We start from the raw sequence: 19,396 nt of genomic DNA on the forward strand, positions 1-19,396 counted from the left end.
ATTGCGAATAGTTGTTTGAAAGGCGTTACTTTCATAGTAAATATCCTTTTACGTAAGTTGAACTATGTGCAAGAATGTACCATGAGTTTATTAGATTACAGAGCGTTTGACTCTCATTTAAAAATCAACTCTTTGATGACGAGCCATTTAGAAAAATTTCAAACCCTGAAGATCAGACATTTATGTCATTTTTAAAAATTTTACTGGCACATGTGTGTGATATATCTTGAAGTGTAACACATGCAAAAAAGATCAACAGTATATGGGAAAGCTTAGCTTCTCTTGCAGCTTGAGACCAATATTATATGTGAAAGCTTTGCTTTTCTTGTAGCAACACTGTGTATATTAATTTAAACTATTAGCTTTCCCTGTTTGTGTGTTCGTGCTACGTAACAGTGATGCTGTTGGCTGACTACATCACGTGTCCTATGCTCTGAATATCCGCTGTCATCGGCTGGCGAGATCACGTGACATGAGCTACGAGCGGCTTACAAAAGCGCATCGAAATCTCAATTTTGATGATTCGGAAAGTAACATGCGGTGTTTGGTGGAATTCCAATGTATGCTTTCGTAATACGAAAATACGCAGCGTACATGTTGCTGCACATCAAACATATTTCCAAAGCGTGTCTTTTTCCCTGAGTTTCGTTTTCTAAAGCGCCGAAAAATTGCACGCCCGTGTATAAAACCATAACCAGTCAAAGGATTGATGAGGGAAAATATACTGTCCCCGGGAGAAAGTGTATTTTTAACCGGGAAATGCAGGGAAAATCTGGAATTTTTTTTTTCCTTGTCCACGTATACACCCTAAAGAAAATCTAGACAGGGATTACCTTCTACTATAAAAGATCTGAAACTTCAGCGAGGTGAACTAATTTTTAGGCGTAAAGGAAATATCTTGGCATTCTGTTGGAAGAACAAAAGAAATGTGCATATGATAAGTACAAGGCACATTGCTGAGATTGTGACGTTTATTGATAAGAGAAGCAGAGAGAAGTCAAAACCAGTCTGTGTGGTGGTGGACTATAATAAAAACAAGTTGGGTGTTGACTTATCAGATCAATGACTATTATATGGCGGAGAAAGTTGTCATTCCACACAATACTAATGGTGACGATAAATTCAAGTATAACAAAGTAACTGGAAAATGCCTCACAACACCACAGTTTAAGACATCTGTGCAGGTCTTGCATACGGCAGAGTTCTCGAACCACAACCTGGTACTATGGGACTCTCCAGACTATCAACTATAAACCATTTTCTGGAAAAGATTGAGACAGAAATAGGCAAGAAACAGAAGCAAAAACAATGTGTAGTGTGTTCTCTGAGAGGCAAAAAGATTACTGTGAAAGTGTGGTGCAAAGACACAAGCTAGAAGCCAAAAGAGTTATCTAATTTTAAAAACACAAGTGGGAGGTTTAAAAATACAAGAGAAAAAATTAAAAACCCTTCAGGAAGAATTAAAAAAGTCAGATGGACTGTCTAATAGTGTTACAGACAAAAGAGGAGGGTTAATGGAACTAGCTACTGTAATATCTTGTAACAACAGCTCGTAATTAAGGTTTTTGGATTCCTGAATGTGTCAAATAGGATTAATGACCTTTTAATGTGTTTTTGTGTGCAAGAAAGCTATTCACCAAAGGTGTGAGAATTATTAACATTTTTCAAATAACCGACAATTGCTGACAAATGGCTGCGAGTGAGCTCTGCGTTCTTTTGTGTGCACCACTAGTCCATAAACTAACAATGTTAACTGCTCGTATTAAATGTAACTTTACTTTGGTTAAGTATTTGCTGAGGATAGACGTGTTGTAGAAGCTAGATTCTTTTGTGAATGTAAGGCACTGTTGAAGTCAACCATTATGAAAGTTCTGTTAGAAAATTTAATTTATTGCTACAGAAGAAATATCACTGGAATCAATTTAATTAGTAGAGAAAGTTTTCTATTTTCAGAACATACATCAAAGTTTTGTTTAAAAGGTACACTGTCTTTTATTAATTCAACAATATAAGATTTCCTATTTCTATGCACTATGAAGCACTATAGACTGTTGGAATCGATGAAAAGTTGTTTGATAGCACAAAACGGCAGCCGTGGTTAGATTTTTTTGAAGGAAGATAGTGATCCTTTACGGAATTGAGTTTTACTATCTTTTTCTGGGTCTATCAACCAATTTTCACTGAGCGATCTGTCGCTGCACAGAGGCAGCCTGCGGCTGATCAATAGAGATGTTTTATGAAGAGCTCGAGATACGACAGCTGCACTGACAATCTGAAGAGAATTTCCGGCAACCTGCACTATTAATTATAGCATTCTCAAGTATAGTTTCAGTGTGGGGGGAAACCCCCCCCCCCACTCCACACACACACGCACACACACACACACACACACACACACACACACACACACACACAGTCAGCAAAGAATGTCATTCAATTTTACTGTACGAAAATAGATAAAATTTCTAAGATAGAAGAGAACTCTTATTAAAGTTACCAAAAGAGTTACAGACAAATAGAAAAACAATGTGACTTAGTTCAGAATGAGGTTAATAAACAAAAAGCTGCAACAAACAGTGGAATTGTCAAAGCAGGAATTCAATATTGTACATAACCGAACCTCAGGTATGCAAGGACAAGTAGAAGGGTCAGAACAAAGTAGAAAAATGTGATGACATAATTGGTGCCCCAAACACTTTGACTAGTTTGGAGGAACATCTGCAATTAGCTGAACAAAAAATACAGGAGAAAGTTGTATCCACTACCACCACCACCACCACCACCACCACCACCAAGTCTTTGGGTGATATTGTAGAACACTAGAAAGAATTTTAAAAATTGTGGGAAGAATTAAAATGGGATTCCAAATATCAGAGCATTCTTGTGACATTCTCTCTGCAATGGAGCCTATAAGAAAGAATTTAGGTGTCTGAGTGAGGTTACTAAAGTATATGACAACTGTAAACCTAAGTATAATAAATATTTTACCTCTAATGAATACTCGGAAAAAGATTTAAGCTTTGAATGTGGTGCGTGTCAAGGAAATTTGACTACTTGGCAAGATGCTAAGATGGGTATTGATTGTAGCATAATGCAATAAGTATACGAGCAGTAATGAATACTTGAGTGGAGGGTTAAAATGTGAATATATTTTACACGGGTTATTATATTAATTGTTGTTCTTTGAAAAGCTACATTATGTAGATGCACTGTAAAGATGTGTATTGTTTAGGGCAACAATTGAAAGTAAAGATGGACGATGTAATTATTTTTCTGATCCTGGAGGGAGAAAAGTTTCCATATCCCTAGTCCTGTGTGGTTGCTTGCCTAGTGGAACCCCCCCCCCCCCCCCCTCCCCCAAATGACCTTATCATCAAATTACCTATCTATGGCTGCCACCCTTCCTTCCACAATGACCTCCATCTGTTCAGATTCTGCCAGTCTTTTAACCCTCACCAACACAGTCCTGCAAAACAATATCAATCAGGCCCGAACTTCCTCGCAATACCTTCTACCCATCTGCAAAATTCTCCTGTTATGCAATCCCAAACTCATGGACCCTATAACACACATTGAAACTCTTGCCCTCCAGGAACTAGAGCAACATGTACAATACCAACTCAAAAACCTCTCGACCCTATTCAATTCCTACTCCCACCTTGGCCTAACGCCATCTAGCAACTCTACTACATTTACCCCACACTCAAAAAAATTACTGTCACAACCACATAGAATCCAGAACCTAAGTAGACCCAAAACACAGCCCAAAAGCCTTAGCCACATAGAATTATCAGTCCTTCTAATAGACCTCACCTTTTGCCCCACTCCAAACTTCAATCATGCAGCACTTGTTAAAAACCTTTTCTCCCTCTTCCAGTCCCTACAGTGGAAACACTTTTTCACCACCAACCCTACTGCCCCCAAACCACACCCTGTTTACTTTCTAGGATTTCTTAACCTCAAACCTCACATCATCATCATCATCATTCCCCAAATCCCTCAAGATGCAAAATAATCTTACATCCACAGAAAGCACTGCAATCCACCATCTAAAATCTGAACCTGACCTTATAATCCTACCTGTTAACGAAGGCTCCACCGCTGTTTTGAATCACAGGGATTACTTGGTAGAAGGACTCTGCCAGCTGTCACATTCATCCACCCTGCCACAGTGCCACCATTCTAGAAATCCAGCAGGATCTCCAGTCTCTCCTCAAATCTTTAGGCCCATACCAGAACCTCTCCTTGGGATCCATCTCTCACCTCATCACTACCACTCCCCACATTCTTACCTGCTTCCTAAAATCCATAAACCCCATGACCCAGGATGCCCCATTGTGGCCAGTTTCTGTGGCCCGCACAGAGAACCTCTGCTCTCATGGGCAACAGCCTGTCACCCGCCATCTACCCTACTACATAGAAGACACCAACCATTTCCTCCACCGACTCTCCAGAGTTCCTGCTCCTTTACCACCTGGTATCGTGCTCTTCCCTGTCAATGCCACCTTCATCTATGCTACCCTCCTCAATGCTCATGGTTTTTCCACTACTGAACACTACTTTTCCCAACACCCAGCCGACTTCAAACCTACGAGCTCCTTCCTGATCACTATGAGCAAATGCATCTTCACCCACAATTACTTCTCCTTTAAAGGCATTGCCTACAAGCAAATCTGTGGTACAACAATGAACACCTGCATGGCAACATACTATGACAACTTATTCATGGGCCACTTATAGTAATCCTTCCTAACCAACTAGAATCCTAAACCCCTCACCGACTCAGATTCATTGATGACATCTTCGTAATCTGGACAGCACCCTAATCACATTCCTCCAAAACCTCAACACCTTCTTCCCTATTTGCTTCACCTGGTCCTAATTAAAAAAGGGGGGGGGGGCACATTCCTTGATGTTGACCTCCATCTCTAAGATGGCTACATCCACATCTCTGTCCATATCAAATCTACCAACCACCAGCAATGCTTCCACTTCGACAGCTGCCATACATTGCACATACAGCCTAACCACTGGCCACTGCATCTGTAGTGACAAGCAGTCCCTCTCAAAGTATACCAAGGGTATCACTGAGTCCTTAACAGACTGTAATTACCCTCCCAACTTTGTGCTGAAACAGGTCGGTGCCTTATCTCTCTAGTAACCCACGACCTCCCAAAGTCCCATCATCCGGCCACAGATGAGCATTCCCTCTATGACTCAATACCACCCAGGACTGGACTGCTGGATCAACTGAATCTCATTCTCTGACAGTTTCAACTACTCTTGTCGTGTCCTGAAATGAGAAATGTCCTACCCACTCTCCTTCCCATCCCTCCTACAGAGGTATTCCGCTGCCCACCGAACTTGCACAATATCCTATGCCATCCCTACACTACCTCTGCTCCAAACGCCTTGCTTCATGGCTCATATCTCTGAAATAAACCTAGATGCGAGATCTGTCCCATACATCCTTCCACCACCATCTACTCCAGTTCAGTTACAAACATTACCTATCCCATCAAAGGCAAGGCTACCTGTGAAACCAGTCAAATGAGCTACAAGCTAAGCTGCAACCACTGCACTGCATTCCACCAACAAGCTGCCTGTCCACATGAATGGCCACCAACAAACTATTCATTTCAGTGACAGCTACACAGGCTGTGCCATATGGACCCTTGCCACCAGCACCACCTTTTCTGAACTCTGAGGGCGGGAACTTGCCCTGCAATATCTCCTATGTTCCCATAACCCTTCTAGCCTCAACCTTCACTAATCATTGTCCTTAACCATCTATTCCCTTTCCTGTTCCCATTCCAGCACTACACAGCTCTGTATTCCACCAGTACACCCTCAGTCTTTGTACTTTCTCATTTTCCGCTCCCTGTCACCCTCGATCTAACCTTTCAACTACACCTAGCTGCCTTACCCTCTCTCCACGTCATCCCTGTACCCTCCCACAAGCAGCACTTAATGTCCCCCACACCTACTGTGCTATCCCTCCCCCTCCCCACCCCACACTCCTCCTTATCCCCACCACCTGACTGCCTCTCCGATTATGTGCTGCTGTTCGCAGTCTGGCTTCAGCTGCCAGAGACTGTGTTCATGTGTGTGTGTGTGTGTGTGTGTGTGTGTGTGTGTGTGTGTGTGTCGCATGTGTGTGAAAGTGTGTGTATATATTGTGTGTTTTCGAAGAAGACCTTGTTGGGGGAAAGCTCACTTTCCGGCAGTCTTTTTGTTGTGCTTATCTACTACTCAGCATCTCTGGTATATGGTGAATAGCACCTATTCTTTCCATGACATTGTTACATTCCATTCTGAATTTTCCACTGTTTGAAGAAGAATATATGGTTCACGTAGGTATTCATTTATTACTGCACTGTTGCAATTGGTTTTTGATATGAGGTGAATGTGACCACTTTGATAACAAAAAGTAAAGATAGACTCTATAACATAGTAGCAATGAATAAATCTCTATTGGAGAGTCATTAACAGGTGTTTATGGGAAGGTGGAGATTACTTGGACGATCGTGCAGGAATGTTATTACTAATAAATGGTTGAATACAGGAGGAATAACATGAGAGAAAGCTTATTAGTAGATGGTTTAAGATGTGCAAGATGTGGCATTGCAAGAACTGTAGGTATAAAAGGAATAAGGAAACATACATTTAGAATAACTCAGTAAAGTCGATATGTTACAGAAAAACTACGTCATTGGGATGCATACTATCCAGTCACATTAATGTGACCCCCTGTCAAAAGCTTGCATAACCATGTAATGCAGTGTGGAGCACTGCAAGATGTGCAGGAAGAAAGTTGATGAGGTTCTGGGTACTGACAGGGATGTGGAGCCATGGGGACTCCTGTGGAGTGGACAGGTGCACAAGGTCTCTAGCTTCAGGATCCAAGGTGCAGACAGCCTGATCAAGGTGGTCCCACAGATTTTTGATTTGGTTTAAACACAGAAAGTCTGGGGCCATAGGAGTATGATATAGTCATCCTGTTGTCTTTAAATCATGAACATACACTGCGAGCTGTGTGACATGTTCCATTGTGTTGGTAAATGCCATGATGCTGAGGGCATATAGGGATGAACATGGTCCCCATCCATATATTTGTATATTTGTATTGATCCACTGCACCTTCGAGTATGATGAGATCACCCAGGTAATGTTACGAAAACACTTCCCAGGCCAAAATGTTTCCTCCTACAGCCTGGACTCTTCCAACAATTGCTGCAGGGTGTTTGCTTAGCCATCTGTCTCATAAGGTATAAAAAAAGTGATTCATTTGAAAAGGACACCTGTTGCCACTCAGTGGATGTCCAGTTACGGTACTAGCATGCAAATTCCACCCTTCGTTGACTGTGAAGAGCAGTCATCTCACTGAACGGTCATTGAGTACTGTTGATAGCCTTTTTGTTCATCTGGGTGGTCAGATGCTCAATAGCTGCACATCTGTTCACCTGTACGCTGCTGTGTTCACTCCTCTCATTTGTGGCCTCAGCACTGGTTTTCGATAGCGCCATTTTGCCATATGCAGTATGCTTTAACCATGACAACAAGTGAAAAATTTACAAACTCAGCTGTTTCACAAATGCTTCTATCCTTTTCCCGAAAGCTAGTGATCACGCCCTTTTGGACATCAGATAAATCGCTTCATTTCCACATTATGGTAATGACTTCACTGTTTTCCGGCATCCCCTGGCATCACTTCATTTCCACATTATGGTAATGACTTCACTGTTTTCTGGCATCCCCCTGGCATACTTTGCGTATCTTCAACCACCAGTGTTGCAACCTTTCTGTGAGTGGTTATTGCACGCTGATGCTGAACATGGTAGTGGTCACATGTGACTGGACTGTGTATAAGGATAGGGGTCAGAGGCTCTGCATACTGTTAAAGATTTAAGATGAGGTGTTCCCAATTTCATGAAGGTATTGAAGAGGAGAAGGATAGCTGAACCCGTGGAAGTGATGGTCTAATCCTTGGTCAGGTGAATCCACTGACAGAATGACCTGAACCATTTTGCGTAGACAGTTAAACAAAGGGACACTCTCATCAAAAAGATAGCAAGGTATGTACACAGCACCTGCCCATATGAGAAAGTGGGAGCGTAGCTCTTACAAAAGGAGGAAGATCTACAGTGAGTGTTACTCGCACTGTTGAAGTAGTCTCCAAAATAGTTAAAGGATAATAGACTCATCTGGGCATTGATTATTCTATGCATTTATGTTTCTGCACATTTTTGACTTCCCACAGGTATGACATTTAAAACTGCAGAGAGTGGCGTAAACTAAAATGCCAGCATGTATCTCCTTGTGGTAAAATGGACCTAGACATTTTTTGTCTTAATACATTTGTGAAACTTATGCTGTTGTGATTAGTGATTTAAAAGCAAGGTAAGCACAGTTACCTTTGAGTAAACATAAAGTAATAATGATATGGCCTGAGCAAACAGTGCAGATATCTCTCATTTTCTTATCTATAAAAAGGAAACAATGTACATATAAAATGGATGGATGGTGGTACAAAAGGAAATCCCATACAAATAGAGCAAAAATGTGAATGTCATTTACTAGATTATAGAATATATTGAACAATGCTATGAACAGGCATACACCAGTACTTTAAATGATACATAACTCTATTTTTTATCCAAGCAAGCTGAAATAAGTCACGGATATTTTTCATAAATAAAAATCTGTGCTGTCATAAGGAAATTTAAGTGCAGATAGTAAAGATAATTTAATGACAATGGAACCTCTTGTTATTTAGGCAATAAATTTTAATGGTATGCTGCAATGTTGTGACTAGTCAAGTTAAGTTGGCTTACATGAAATCTTTCAACTCAGTGGGGGCATATGTGGTGTAACATGGTGATTGTGTGGAATAACATGATCCACTTAGGCCCACTAAAGATGTTCGTGGAAACCTGAAACGTTGTTTAGGTAATTGTTGAGTATGGGACATCCCACTGTACATGCTCTGGTCTGCTGTATTTGCAGACTGATGCAAAAGAGGTCAGCCCAGAATACTGACGCAGTGTGATGATGTATGCACGTCTCTACCCGCTACAGAGGCTCACTTATGTTTTGGCGTTGCACCTTGACTGTGTCTAGTAAGTCATGGAGAAAAGGGTGCTGGCAATAAAGTAAATGCGAGGGGAAAAAAAAGAAGAATAAATGAGAAACATTGTATTCTTTTCTTGGGCTCCCTCGAATATCAAAGCAGTACAGTAATACCTCTACTGTGAGCTACAAATTTACGAGATCTGTATTACCAATGGTTGTAAAACTGATGGTACAGTGAAGACATTGTGATTACAATACAGAAGAGGTGTTGCAAAACTGTTTACATAATTTTGTACTTTGAATAGATTACAACTCTCTTTCAGCACCCGCATGACCGTAAAAAGTGAAGTAGTCACGCGACTTGGTCTAGTGGCACTGCAAAGCAGGTCAGAAATTAACCTCAAGAACAGCAACTTGAAAATATTTGAAAGGTAAAAGCTGGTACACGTATCCACCGAGTTGCAGATAGAACATGGAGTGGACACACACAATAATCCCAAACTATCCACTCGTGACATTATAGAACATGGAGTGGAACACATAATAATCCCAAACTATCCACTTGTGACATTCCAAAGGACAGTATAAAATTTTATAGTTGGAAGTGCCTGTAACAGCTTACAAAGCTGGTTATGTTTGAAGAACATTATTCTGAGGAAGATATTCATGGATTTTATTTTAAGACATTGGTTGTTCTTGTCAGTATTGAGATTCCACTTACAGCTCTCTCTGCTCAGTATATAATAGCTGAGACACTCTCTCTCTCTCTCTCTCTCTCTCTCTCTCTCTCTCTCTTCCCCCCCCCCCCTCCTACAACCCCCCTCCCCTCCTACACCCTGAACTCGAGAATCTCTGCTCTCGTGGACAAACACCTTCAGCCTGTTAACCGCCACCTACCCTCCTACATAAAAGACACCAACCATTTCCTCCACCGACTCTTCACAGTTCCTGCTCTTCCCTATCAATGCCACCTTCCTCTACTCTATCATCCTCAATGCTCATGGCCTTTTCACTACCTTTCCTAACATTCAGCTAATTCCAAACCGACAACCTTCTTCCTGGTCACTATAACCAAATACATCTTCAGCCCCAATTACTTCTCCTTTAAAGGCATCACCTACAAACAAATCTGTGGTAAAGCAACGAGCACTTGCAAGGCACCATCCTTTGGCAACTTATTCATGGGTCATTTAGAGTAATCTTTCCTAACCACCTAGAATTCCAAAACACTCATGGTTCAGATTCATTGATGATATCTTTGTAATCTGGAATGAGGCTGATGGCACCCTGTCAACATTCCTCCAGAACCTCAACACTTTCTTCCATATTTGCTTCACCTGGTCCTCATAAAAAAAACCAAGAGACCACATTCCATGATGGTCACCTCCATCTCTAAGATGGCTACATCAGTACCTCCATCTATATCAAATCTACCAACTACCAGCAATGCTTCTACGTCAATGGCCGCCACACATATCTTACCAAGATGTCCATTCAATACAGCCTAACCATCCATGGCCACTGCATCTATAGTGACAGGTAGTCCCTCTCAAAGTATACCAAGGCTATCATGGAGTCATTTACAGACTGTAATTCTGCTCCAAACCTTGTACAGAAACAGGTCTCCCATGCCCTATCTCTCGAGTAACCAACGATGTCCCAAAGTCCCAACATCTGGCCACAGAGGAGGGACTGTAGCAACTGCGTCACATTCTTTGCCAGAGTTTCAACTACCTCTTGTCATGCCCTGAAGTGAGGAATGTTCTACCCACTATCATTCCCTCCCCTACTGCAGCTCCACCGCCCACTGAACCTACACAACATCCTTGTCCATCCCTACTCAACCCCTGCTCCGAACCCCTTGCCTCATGTTTCATATCCCTGTAATAGACCTACTTCCAGAGATTTGAAAACAAAATTATTATTGAAATTTGCCCAGTCAAACCTACGTAGTGTGCGAGAAGTGGGCCAATGAAGATACAAGTAACAGACAAAAGCACTGTGGGACTCAACATAGAGCAGCAACATACATAGCTCTGTCGTGAAGTCCAGATAATTCAGAATTAAAACACTATATGGTAGCACCATTCAGAGACCCTTCCTTGTGCCGTCTACATGGTTAACAATGGAGCAGGAAGTGCAATGTCATCAATGAATTTCTACGCACAGTAGGAGCAAGACTCAGATGCCGTCCAGTGTTTTAACATGTTTCCAGGAATCTTTCCTCTGTGTAGCAGTTTTTCTAGTTGTTCTAACAGATCGAGCTTTTTCTGCTGTTTTCTTTGCAGTTAAACTTGTGTACGTAATGTAGTGCATGTCTGTTCACGAATACACAGTTAGCAGCTGTGGACTGATAAGTGGTTGAGCCTGAAAGCATCAGTGTACAATCTGAAGTGTGAATAGAAAGTTCTTCCTGTTTTACCTATGTATAATGCAGAACAACTGTTGCACTGTAATTTTTATATTCCATAACACTTTGTTAAGGGAGTCTTTATGATTACCGTGTGAGACCACCTGAAGGCTCAGTTCAGGCATGGGCCATTCACGCATTTTTTCTTTATGGCAAAAAGAACTGTCACTACAGGAAATTGTCTCTCAAATTGTAGTACATCACGGTAATGTCATTCAAACATCAAACCGGTATTGTGAGACACAAAACACTGAAGATTTGCCTTCTAGTGATTGTTCACAGTCATCAAAACTAGTTGGGATTACATTCCCTACAAATTAATAGCTTGTAGGTATCACAAAGAGAATGTAATAGAATTGCGTGCTACCTTTCTGGAGGCAACTGAGAGGTGTGTGTCGAGCCAGACAGCACACAATCATTTCTGCATGAGCAAATAGCCTTGAGGCATCCATTACAAATAACAATACATACCCTCAGCATCACAGTGCAAGAAAATATCTGAAATGTAACCGGGATCAATGACAATGTGTTCTCTTCACTAACGAATGCACAATCTGACTGATGTCTTGTGGTCGCTATAGAAGACTTTGGGGTCAGCCAGCGACCAATGCACATCTGAAGTGTGCACCCTACAGATTAAGGAGGGAACTGGACAGGTATCACAAATGTTGGATGTCTTTCATCAATATCTGAAGTAACATAGGGGATTTGGTGCACTACGAGATATTACTCAATACTGAACTGTTAACTTAACTATCAGTTTGCTGTGATAAAATCAAACAAAATGATAAATATTTGATACAGAAATATATTTACAGCAGGAAAAAGTTCCGCTCTGACTCAGTTACAAAACATCATCAACCATTTTTCTCATTTACACATTCAAAACTATTGCTGTTCACTATAAGGACCGAAATATTTGGCTCCTGATCAGCATTTAAAACAGTATAGCATATCCAGTTCCTCAGATCCTGAACTCATTCTGAAAAAGAAGAAGATTGAAGCTGTAGTTAATGTAACATACTTCTGCACAAATTATTCACATTGGTGCTCTATGGTAAGGATATTCTAGGATAGAAACACCCAACAGTAAATGAAAAACGAAGGCACATAACCATTCACTTGCACACTGAGTGATAGCTCGCAAAAAGACACATCTGAAAGGTCAGGAAATCACACTAGCTCTGAAGCTTCCTAATATCAGTAGATCAACAGAAAACTAGAACAGCTCCTGATCTTTAACTGCACTAGTATCCGGTATAGGTAACTGTTTGCCTACTGCTATTTTTATAATTTATATTTGTTTTAACTTACCGGACAAAATCTTTCAGCATGTCAGATGATGACATTGGATGGTTCTTCAAAACCAAAATGCACGACTGAAAAAGAAATTGGACAGATGAATAAATGTTTCAGAAATGCTAATGTATAGTATTTAAAGAAAGAAATATTTTACTCTGCTGTACCCTCCAAATAATTGTGGAAAGATATTTAGGTCCATCTACCAGCACAAGCAGTATTTTACATGCTCCATACCAATCATGCCTAAGGAGACATTTTCGCAATTCATGTACCAAGTACGTATGTGCAAATTTTTGATGACCTGTAAATGAAACAAAGCCTTTCTACGATTAGTACTTGACGCATCAGTAAACTGATGAAATACTTTCATTAAACTATAGACACACATTATGCACATTATTTATTGAAGTGGAAATGAGGGTAACATTACATTTCTTTGATTGCTTCTCAAAGGGAGGAATATAAGTTCCAACAACAATTATCTATGTGTAGCAAAAAAGGGTTCAGTCTGAAGTTACAAATTTCTCCTTGCACAATGGAAGACTAATAATCCATTTTTATAGATTCATGACCCAAATGTGAGAACATCTGTTCTCCCACTCTTGTAGTATGTTTTATGTTTTTTCATAAAGTAGTATAACTTAATTTCTTATAGTCAATCGTGCCAGTAAACTCTTTCGATATGTTCAATTGAAAAAAATGGGGATAAAAAGAAGATTAGAGGTTAGCATCCTGCTGATAAGTTCATCAGATCCAAAGCACATGCTTGGATTACAGAGGAATGAGGAAATAAATTGGCTGTGCCCTTTTCACGGGAACCATCCTGGCATCTGTCTTAAGCGGTTCAGAGAAATCATGGAAAACCTAAATCTGGATTGCTAGATGGGAATTTGAACCACTGTAATCCTGAAGACAAGTCCAATGTGCTAACACCTGTGATTACATTCAATTGAATTGGGCACAGTAATTATCAGCCGCCACCTGTTTACACAAAAGTGAATAAAGACAACAGATAATGTTGATTAATCTTTCTCATGTACACGGTCAGCCTCACTGGTGATTTAGGGCATCTAAAGCATGTAATTTAATCTGCATGGTGACAAATCATACAATAATATTAACTTTACGACCCCCCCAAAATTCCTTTCTGTTCCAGAGGAAGAGAGAATTAGTTAACTTATGCAACATATGAAAAGTTTATTTCAACAAAAGAAAGGATGGATGAGGTCATTAGGGATGGGACACAAGCTCAGATTGGGAAAGAATGAGGAAATAAATCGGTCATATCTTCTTTTAAGCAACAATAAATAACTTAGGTAAACCGCATAAAACCTAATTTTGAATAGCCAGATGGATTTAAATCACCATTGTCCCAACAGTTTTTACCCTCTACAGCTCTAGTACGATGGAAGTTACCCCTAATATATTAAAATGTATCTTACTGCACTGTCCCTCCTTTTTGTCACTGTTTTCTGCTTGTTCCTTCCTTCATCTATTCAGCAGAGAACTATTGCATTCCTTGTATCCTCAGCCCATTACATTCACCTACAGCACCAGGTATCAAACACTTCGATTCTCCTTGTATCTCATTTTCCACTCCAAATGTACATCCTCAGAAATTTCTCATGTTAAGGGATATGTTTGATACAAACAGACTTCTTTTCGCCAAGAATGAATGCCCTCTTTGCCTGTGATAGTCTATTTTTTGTGTCCTCCTTGCTTCATCTGTCGTGGTTTTATTTTACTTCCAACATAGCAGAATTCCGTAAGTTAATCTACTTAATAGTCTCCAATTTTGATGTCTAGTTCATCACTAATTTAATTTCCGCTACTCCTCATTATTTCGGTCTTTCTTCAGTTTACTCTAATCCATATTCCATTCAACAGGTCCTGTAATCCTTCCTCACTTCTGCTGAAAACAGCAATGCTATTGGCAAGTTTTATCACCAACATTCTTTCATCTTGAATTTTAATCCCACTTTTGAACCTTTCTTTTATTCCTGGCTTTGCTTCTTCAGCATACAGACTGAACAATAAGGGTGGAAGACTGCATCCCTGCCATACACCCTTTATAATCCAAGCACAATGTTCTTGGTCTTCCATTCTTATTTTTCCCTCTTGGTGCTTGTAAATATGGTATAGTACCCTGGTTTTCCCTATAGCTTACTCCTACTTTCCTCAAGCAATGGAAACACCAGATAGAAAATATCAAAAATGTAGGAAAAGACAGATTGCTACTTATTGTAAAAACAACATGTGAAGTAGCAGACAGGCACAATTAAGAGACATGAACAGCAGTAGAAGTCACTTAAGAATGAAATAAACAGGAAGCTGTAAATAACATTCATTTGAAATTTCTAAAAGTCTGCAACTTTATGTGTATTCTTTATGGTAAGAAGCCATCTGTCTTTTCCTACATTGTTCCTGTTTTTCTCAGAATCTGCACCATTTAACACTGTCAAACACTTTTTTTAAGTCAACAGATCCTACGAAAGCTCTCTTGATTTTTCTTATGGCTCACTACCATTATAAATTGGAACGTCAGAACTGCCTCTCTGGTGCCTTTATCCTTCTACAAGCCAAACTGAACATCATGTAATGGGTCCTCAATTTTCTTTCCCATTCTTCTGTGTGTTATTCTTGTTAGAGAACTGGCATGACCTGTTAAGATGTCCATGCAATAGTTATCCCTCTTATTTGCTCTTGTTATCATCAGGATTGTGGCAAGTCTTCCAGATGAGTCTCTAGAACTGCAGTCTACTCTTCAACATTAATAAATTGTGATCTCAGTCTATATCTGCTCCTGGGTACACCTTACAATCCAGTATCTGATTTTGCAATCTTTCTCTAACCATGAGGTAATCCAGCTAGAATCTTCCTATGTTCAGGCCTTTCCTAAGTATATTTTTAACTCTCGTGATTTTTGAACAGTGTATTCACTATTACTAGCTAAAATTTACTGCAGAACTCAAGCCTTTCTCCTCTTGCATTCCTACTACTGAACCCATATTCTCACGTAACCCTGTCTTCCACTCCTTCCCCTACTTTCATGTTCCAATCACCCAAGATTATTACCTTTTCATCTCACTTTACAAACTGAATTACTGATTCAATATCTTTATATATTTTCTCTCTCTCTTCATCTTCAACTTCAACATGTGACATCGGCATGTATAACTGAATTATTACTGTGGATAAAATGCAACAGCTGCAGTTTATGTTTTATTTTAAAAACCAAGAGTTAGTCTATGTTCTCTCAGGACCTCTGATGTATAGTAACTGGGTACCAGCCTTTGGGGGCCAAAACTGGTTATGATTTTTAAAATAAAAATTAAAGTGCTATTGGTGCTGGAATTTTATTGAAAATCGATACTATAGTTGCAGAACCTGCATCAACATGCTCAAAATGCTAGACAAGAAATGAATTAGTATTTTTTGGCATCCGCCTGCCATCAATTCGGAAGAGAACAGTACTATCACTGAACTGTTCACAGAAACTCACTCTTTGCCTTATATCCTTGCACATCCTTGCACACAATGAACCTTACTACCATGATCCCATTTTTCTGCTGTTGAAATTACCCTATATTTGTCCGACCAGAGATCCTCACATTCTTTGAATTTCATTTCACTGACCCTCACTACATCTGTGCATTTCCCTTTTCAGACTTGGACTCGGGACATTTCGGGTATAAGTCAAAGACGCTACCCTTCGACCACAGGTGTGGGGATGCTGAATGCATAACAAGGTCAGAAACAATGATCACAGGTTTATTTGACTGACATGAGACCATCACAGAAATCTGAAGTGGGAGACACAAAAGGATAGAATTGACTAACCACCAAAAACCTACTTGCAAAGTATCAAGAACCAATAATAAATGAGGAATCTAGGAACATACTGATTAGACTAATTACTATATTATTTAATTGCTCATTTTTCCCACATGCTGTTTGAGAGTGGAACAGTAGAGACAGTTTGAAGGTGGTTCAATGAACTCTCTGCCAGGCACTTTATTGTGAACAGCAGAGTAATCATGTAGATGTAGATGTAGACACACACACACACACACACACACACACACACACACACACACAGATACATATTTAAGCAGTAATCTTTCCCGCACATTGTGTGCAAATGCAACAATAAGAAAGTGCAGTATGTGGTAGCCTGTGTCATGAATTTCATAATTGTTTTACAGAGCTTGGACGTAAATTGAGACTGTTGTGTATTGGGGATAAATGGTACTGCGAACACAACTTGTCACTACTGTGTATCTTATAGTCTGGCAAGTATCGCGTTTTCTTGCGCTCTAAGTTTGTAATGATAATCGCTAATTAACAACCACTAATTAATTGGATGCAGCTCACTTTATAGAGCAATGATACCAAGTCTTAATGTTCTTATTATTTTTATTAGTATCTTTTATTTTTTTAAGTAGGCTACTATTTATAATAAGAAATTAAAATAACGAGATTTGTGTGAACTTCATGTTTTTTTATACTAATAAACAGAGGTCAACCTATACAACAGAATTTATTACTTTTACTGCATTACTAGATAAAAATCATGTCCAATGAACAAGGTGGCACAGAATTTGGCCTCGTATTTCCTAGGGTGGAGGTTCAAATCCTGATCCAGAATTATGTTTCACTACATAACTTTAAGCAAATGCTCTGATAGTTCCTCTAATATCCTGTTACTCCAGTGATACCAAAACTAACTCAGAAAGTGTCAGCATATGTAGTCAGTGTCAGTACATGTAGCAAATCATCCCACCAGTGGCTGCCGTGAGTACTGATGCCACTGAAAACATATCACATGTGGTTGTCAGTTGGTCTGCTGCAGGAAATAAATACCTCGTCCAGCAGTCGGATCAGAAATTTTTTCTCACCATTGAAACCTCTGTTATGCTGATAACTTCTTACTTCGCTTTTTTAGACCTAGACTTTGATCTGGAACTAATTGTCTATGACACTGTTTTGATGGTTTTGGCTTTGTTTATTGGCAGGAATTTGATTTCACCTTGCTTGCAATCTTAACATTCGTCCTGTACTGCATGTTCGGCCATCAATGTATGAGTCTGTCTTTCTTTCCAAAAAGATGTGTGGTCTGCAATAGTAACTGTGTAGTAGTGTCAGGCTATGACACAAAAGTGGTAATGAGAAATTCAAATCCTTGTGTGTTATTAGAATATCATGGGTGCCTGGGAAGACGCACGATTAAAATGGAGGGGTAAAGGGTACTGGGATGGACAAGAGATAAATGATTAAAAGAAGTGGAAGAACGCACTTGGAAGTGAGAAGAAAACTGAGTGTGAATAACGACTGAGAGATGGGAGTAAGAAGACCAGAGAAATAGAAGCACTTGTGTTCAAAGCAGACACTGCCAGTGGCGGAAAGCTGTACAAGATGAAGATGATGATGACGACAAAACCTATTATGATGAATGCTTCACATTTCAGGCATACAACAAATGACTGCATAGATGTCCAAAGCTCTAAAAGCAACTCACGTAAATTACAGTCAAATCAAACAGAAGCAACTACATTTGCTTTCCGGTATCAAAAAATCCTAGGTTTTCTTATATGAAACAAAATTCCACATGGTCAGAACCACAAGCGTCTAACTTCATTTACAGCACCCCAAGCAAACCTACCAGCTAATACAGTGAAAAAATTATATTTTTGGGTGCTGGTTTAGAGAAAATTACCATTATGAAATCCACTATCAGCCCACTGCTCAACACACCAACATGGAGGCTCTGTTGCATCTATCAATAGGTACTGACCACAAATTCAATAACCAAGAAATGTTTTGTTTCCAGCTTGAGGAAAACATTAGACACACATGAAAAATTCCTTGCGATGGCCCAGGATGCGGCTACACTCACAGCTCATTGTGGGTCATCCTAGTATGGACAATACGAAGACAGCAAGAGGATGGGACATTCCCACCGGGAGTGGCAGAGGTAAGAATGCCACATGATGGAGAGTCTCCTTGATGGCATGAAGTTTATTAGACAAGGGGGTAGCCTCCCAAGAGTCAACCCACGACAGCAAAAACTGATGCAGAGCCATAAATCTGCTGCCAGAGGGGTCAGCGAGAATGGAGGGTAGGTAGTTGACCCACCCTCTCCCTCCCAGTCAGATGGTCAGCAAGTTCATTGCTTGAAATAGTTATGTGGCAAGGAATCCAAAGGAAATCAACCAAACAAGCGGCATCACCAAGATCAGCAAGAAGGTTGTGGATGGCAGGCACCAAGGGTGGCAGGAAAAACACCATGTCTGAAGGCAACTCATTGAATCTGTCCATAACAAGTCGGGTGAGGCAGGACTATTTAATAAAACTGAGGGTACAAAAGATGGCCATCAATTCTGCAGTTAACACCCTACATGTGGCAGGCAAGGGATGGTGTTCCGTGCCAACAGAAGTTTTGAAGGCATATCCCACATGATCAGTGGATTTAGAGCCATCAGTGTAAAAAACAATGGCATCCTGAAACTCTTGTAATAGTGTTCAGCACAAACAACAGAATGCAATGCAATGGAAGCTGAGGATCTAACCAAGGACGGTGTGGTTCAGAAAGAACATGGGGAAGACAACAAG

The 19,396-nt window shown here is 40.1% G+C and overlaps 1 protein-coding gene across 1 annotated transcript in view; it reads right to left on the reverse strand.

Annotated features, from left to right (window-relative positions):
* Nucleotides 1-12,272: 12,272 nt before the first annotated feature.
* LOC126092076 (uncharacterized) overlaps nt 12,273-19,396 on the reverse strand; it is a 43,475-nt gene continuing 36,351 nt past the window's right edge. The window contains exons 3-5 of the mRNA XM_049907497.1: nt 12,949-13,085; nt 12,797-12,861; nt 12,273-12,464 (exon numbers count right to left, since the gene is read on the reverse strand). Coding sequence (XP_049763454.1) covers nt 12,413-12,464; nt 12,797-12,861; nt 12,949-13,085 — 254 coding nt within the window. The 3' untranslated portion in view covers nt 12,273-12,412. The remainder of the gene's footprint in view (nt 12,465-12,796; nt 12,862-12,948; nt 13,086-19,396) is intronic.

Source organism: Schistocerca cancellata, chromosome 7 (genome assembly GCF_023864275.1).
Source record: "Schistocerca cancellata isolate TAMUIC-IGC-003103 chromosome 7, iqSchCanc2.1, whole genome shotgun sequence".
NCBI lineage: Eukaryota > Metazoa > Arthropoda > Insecta > Orthoptera > Acrididae > Schistocerca > Schistocerca cancellata.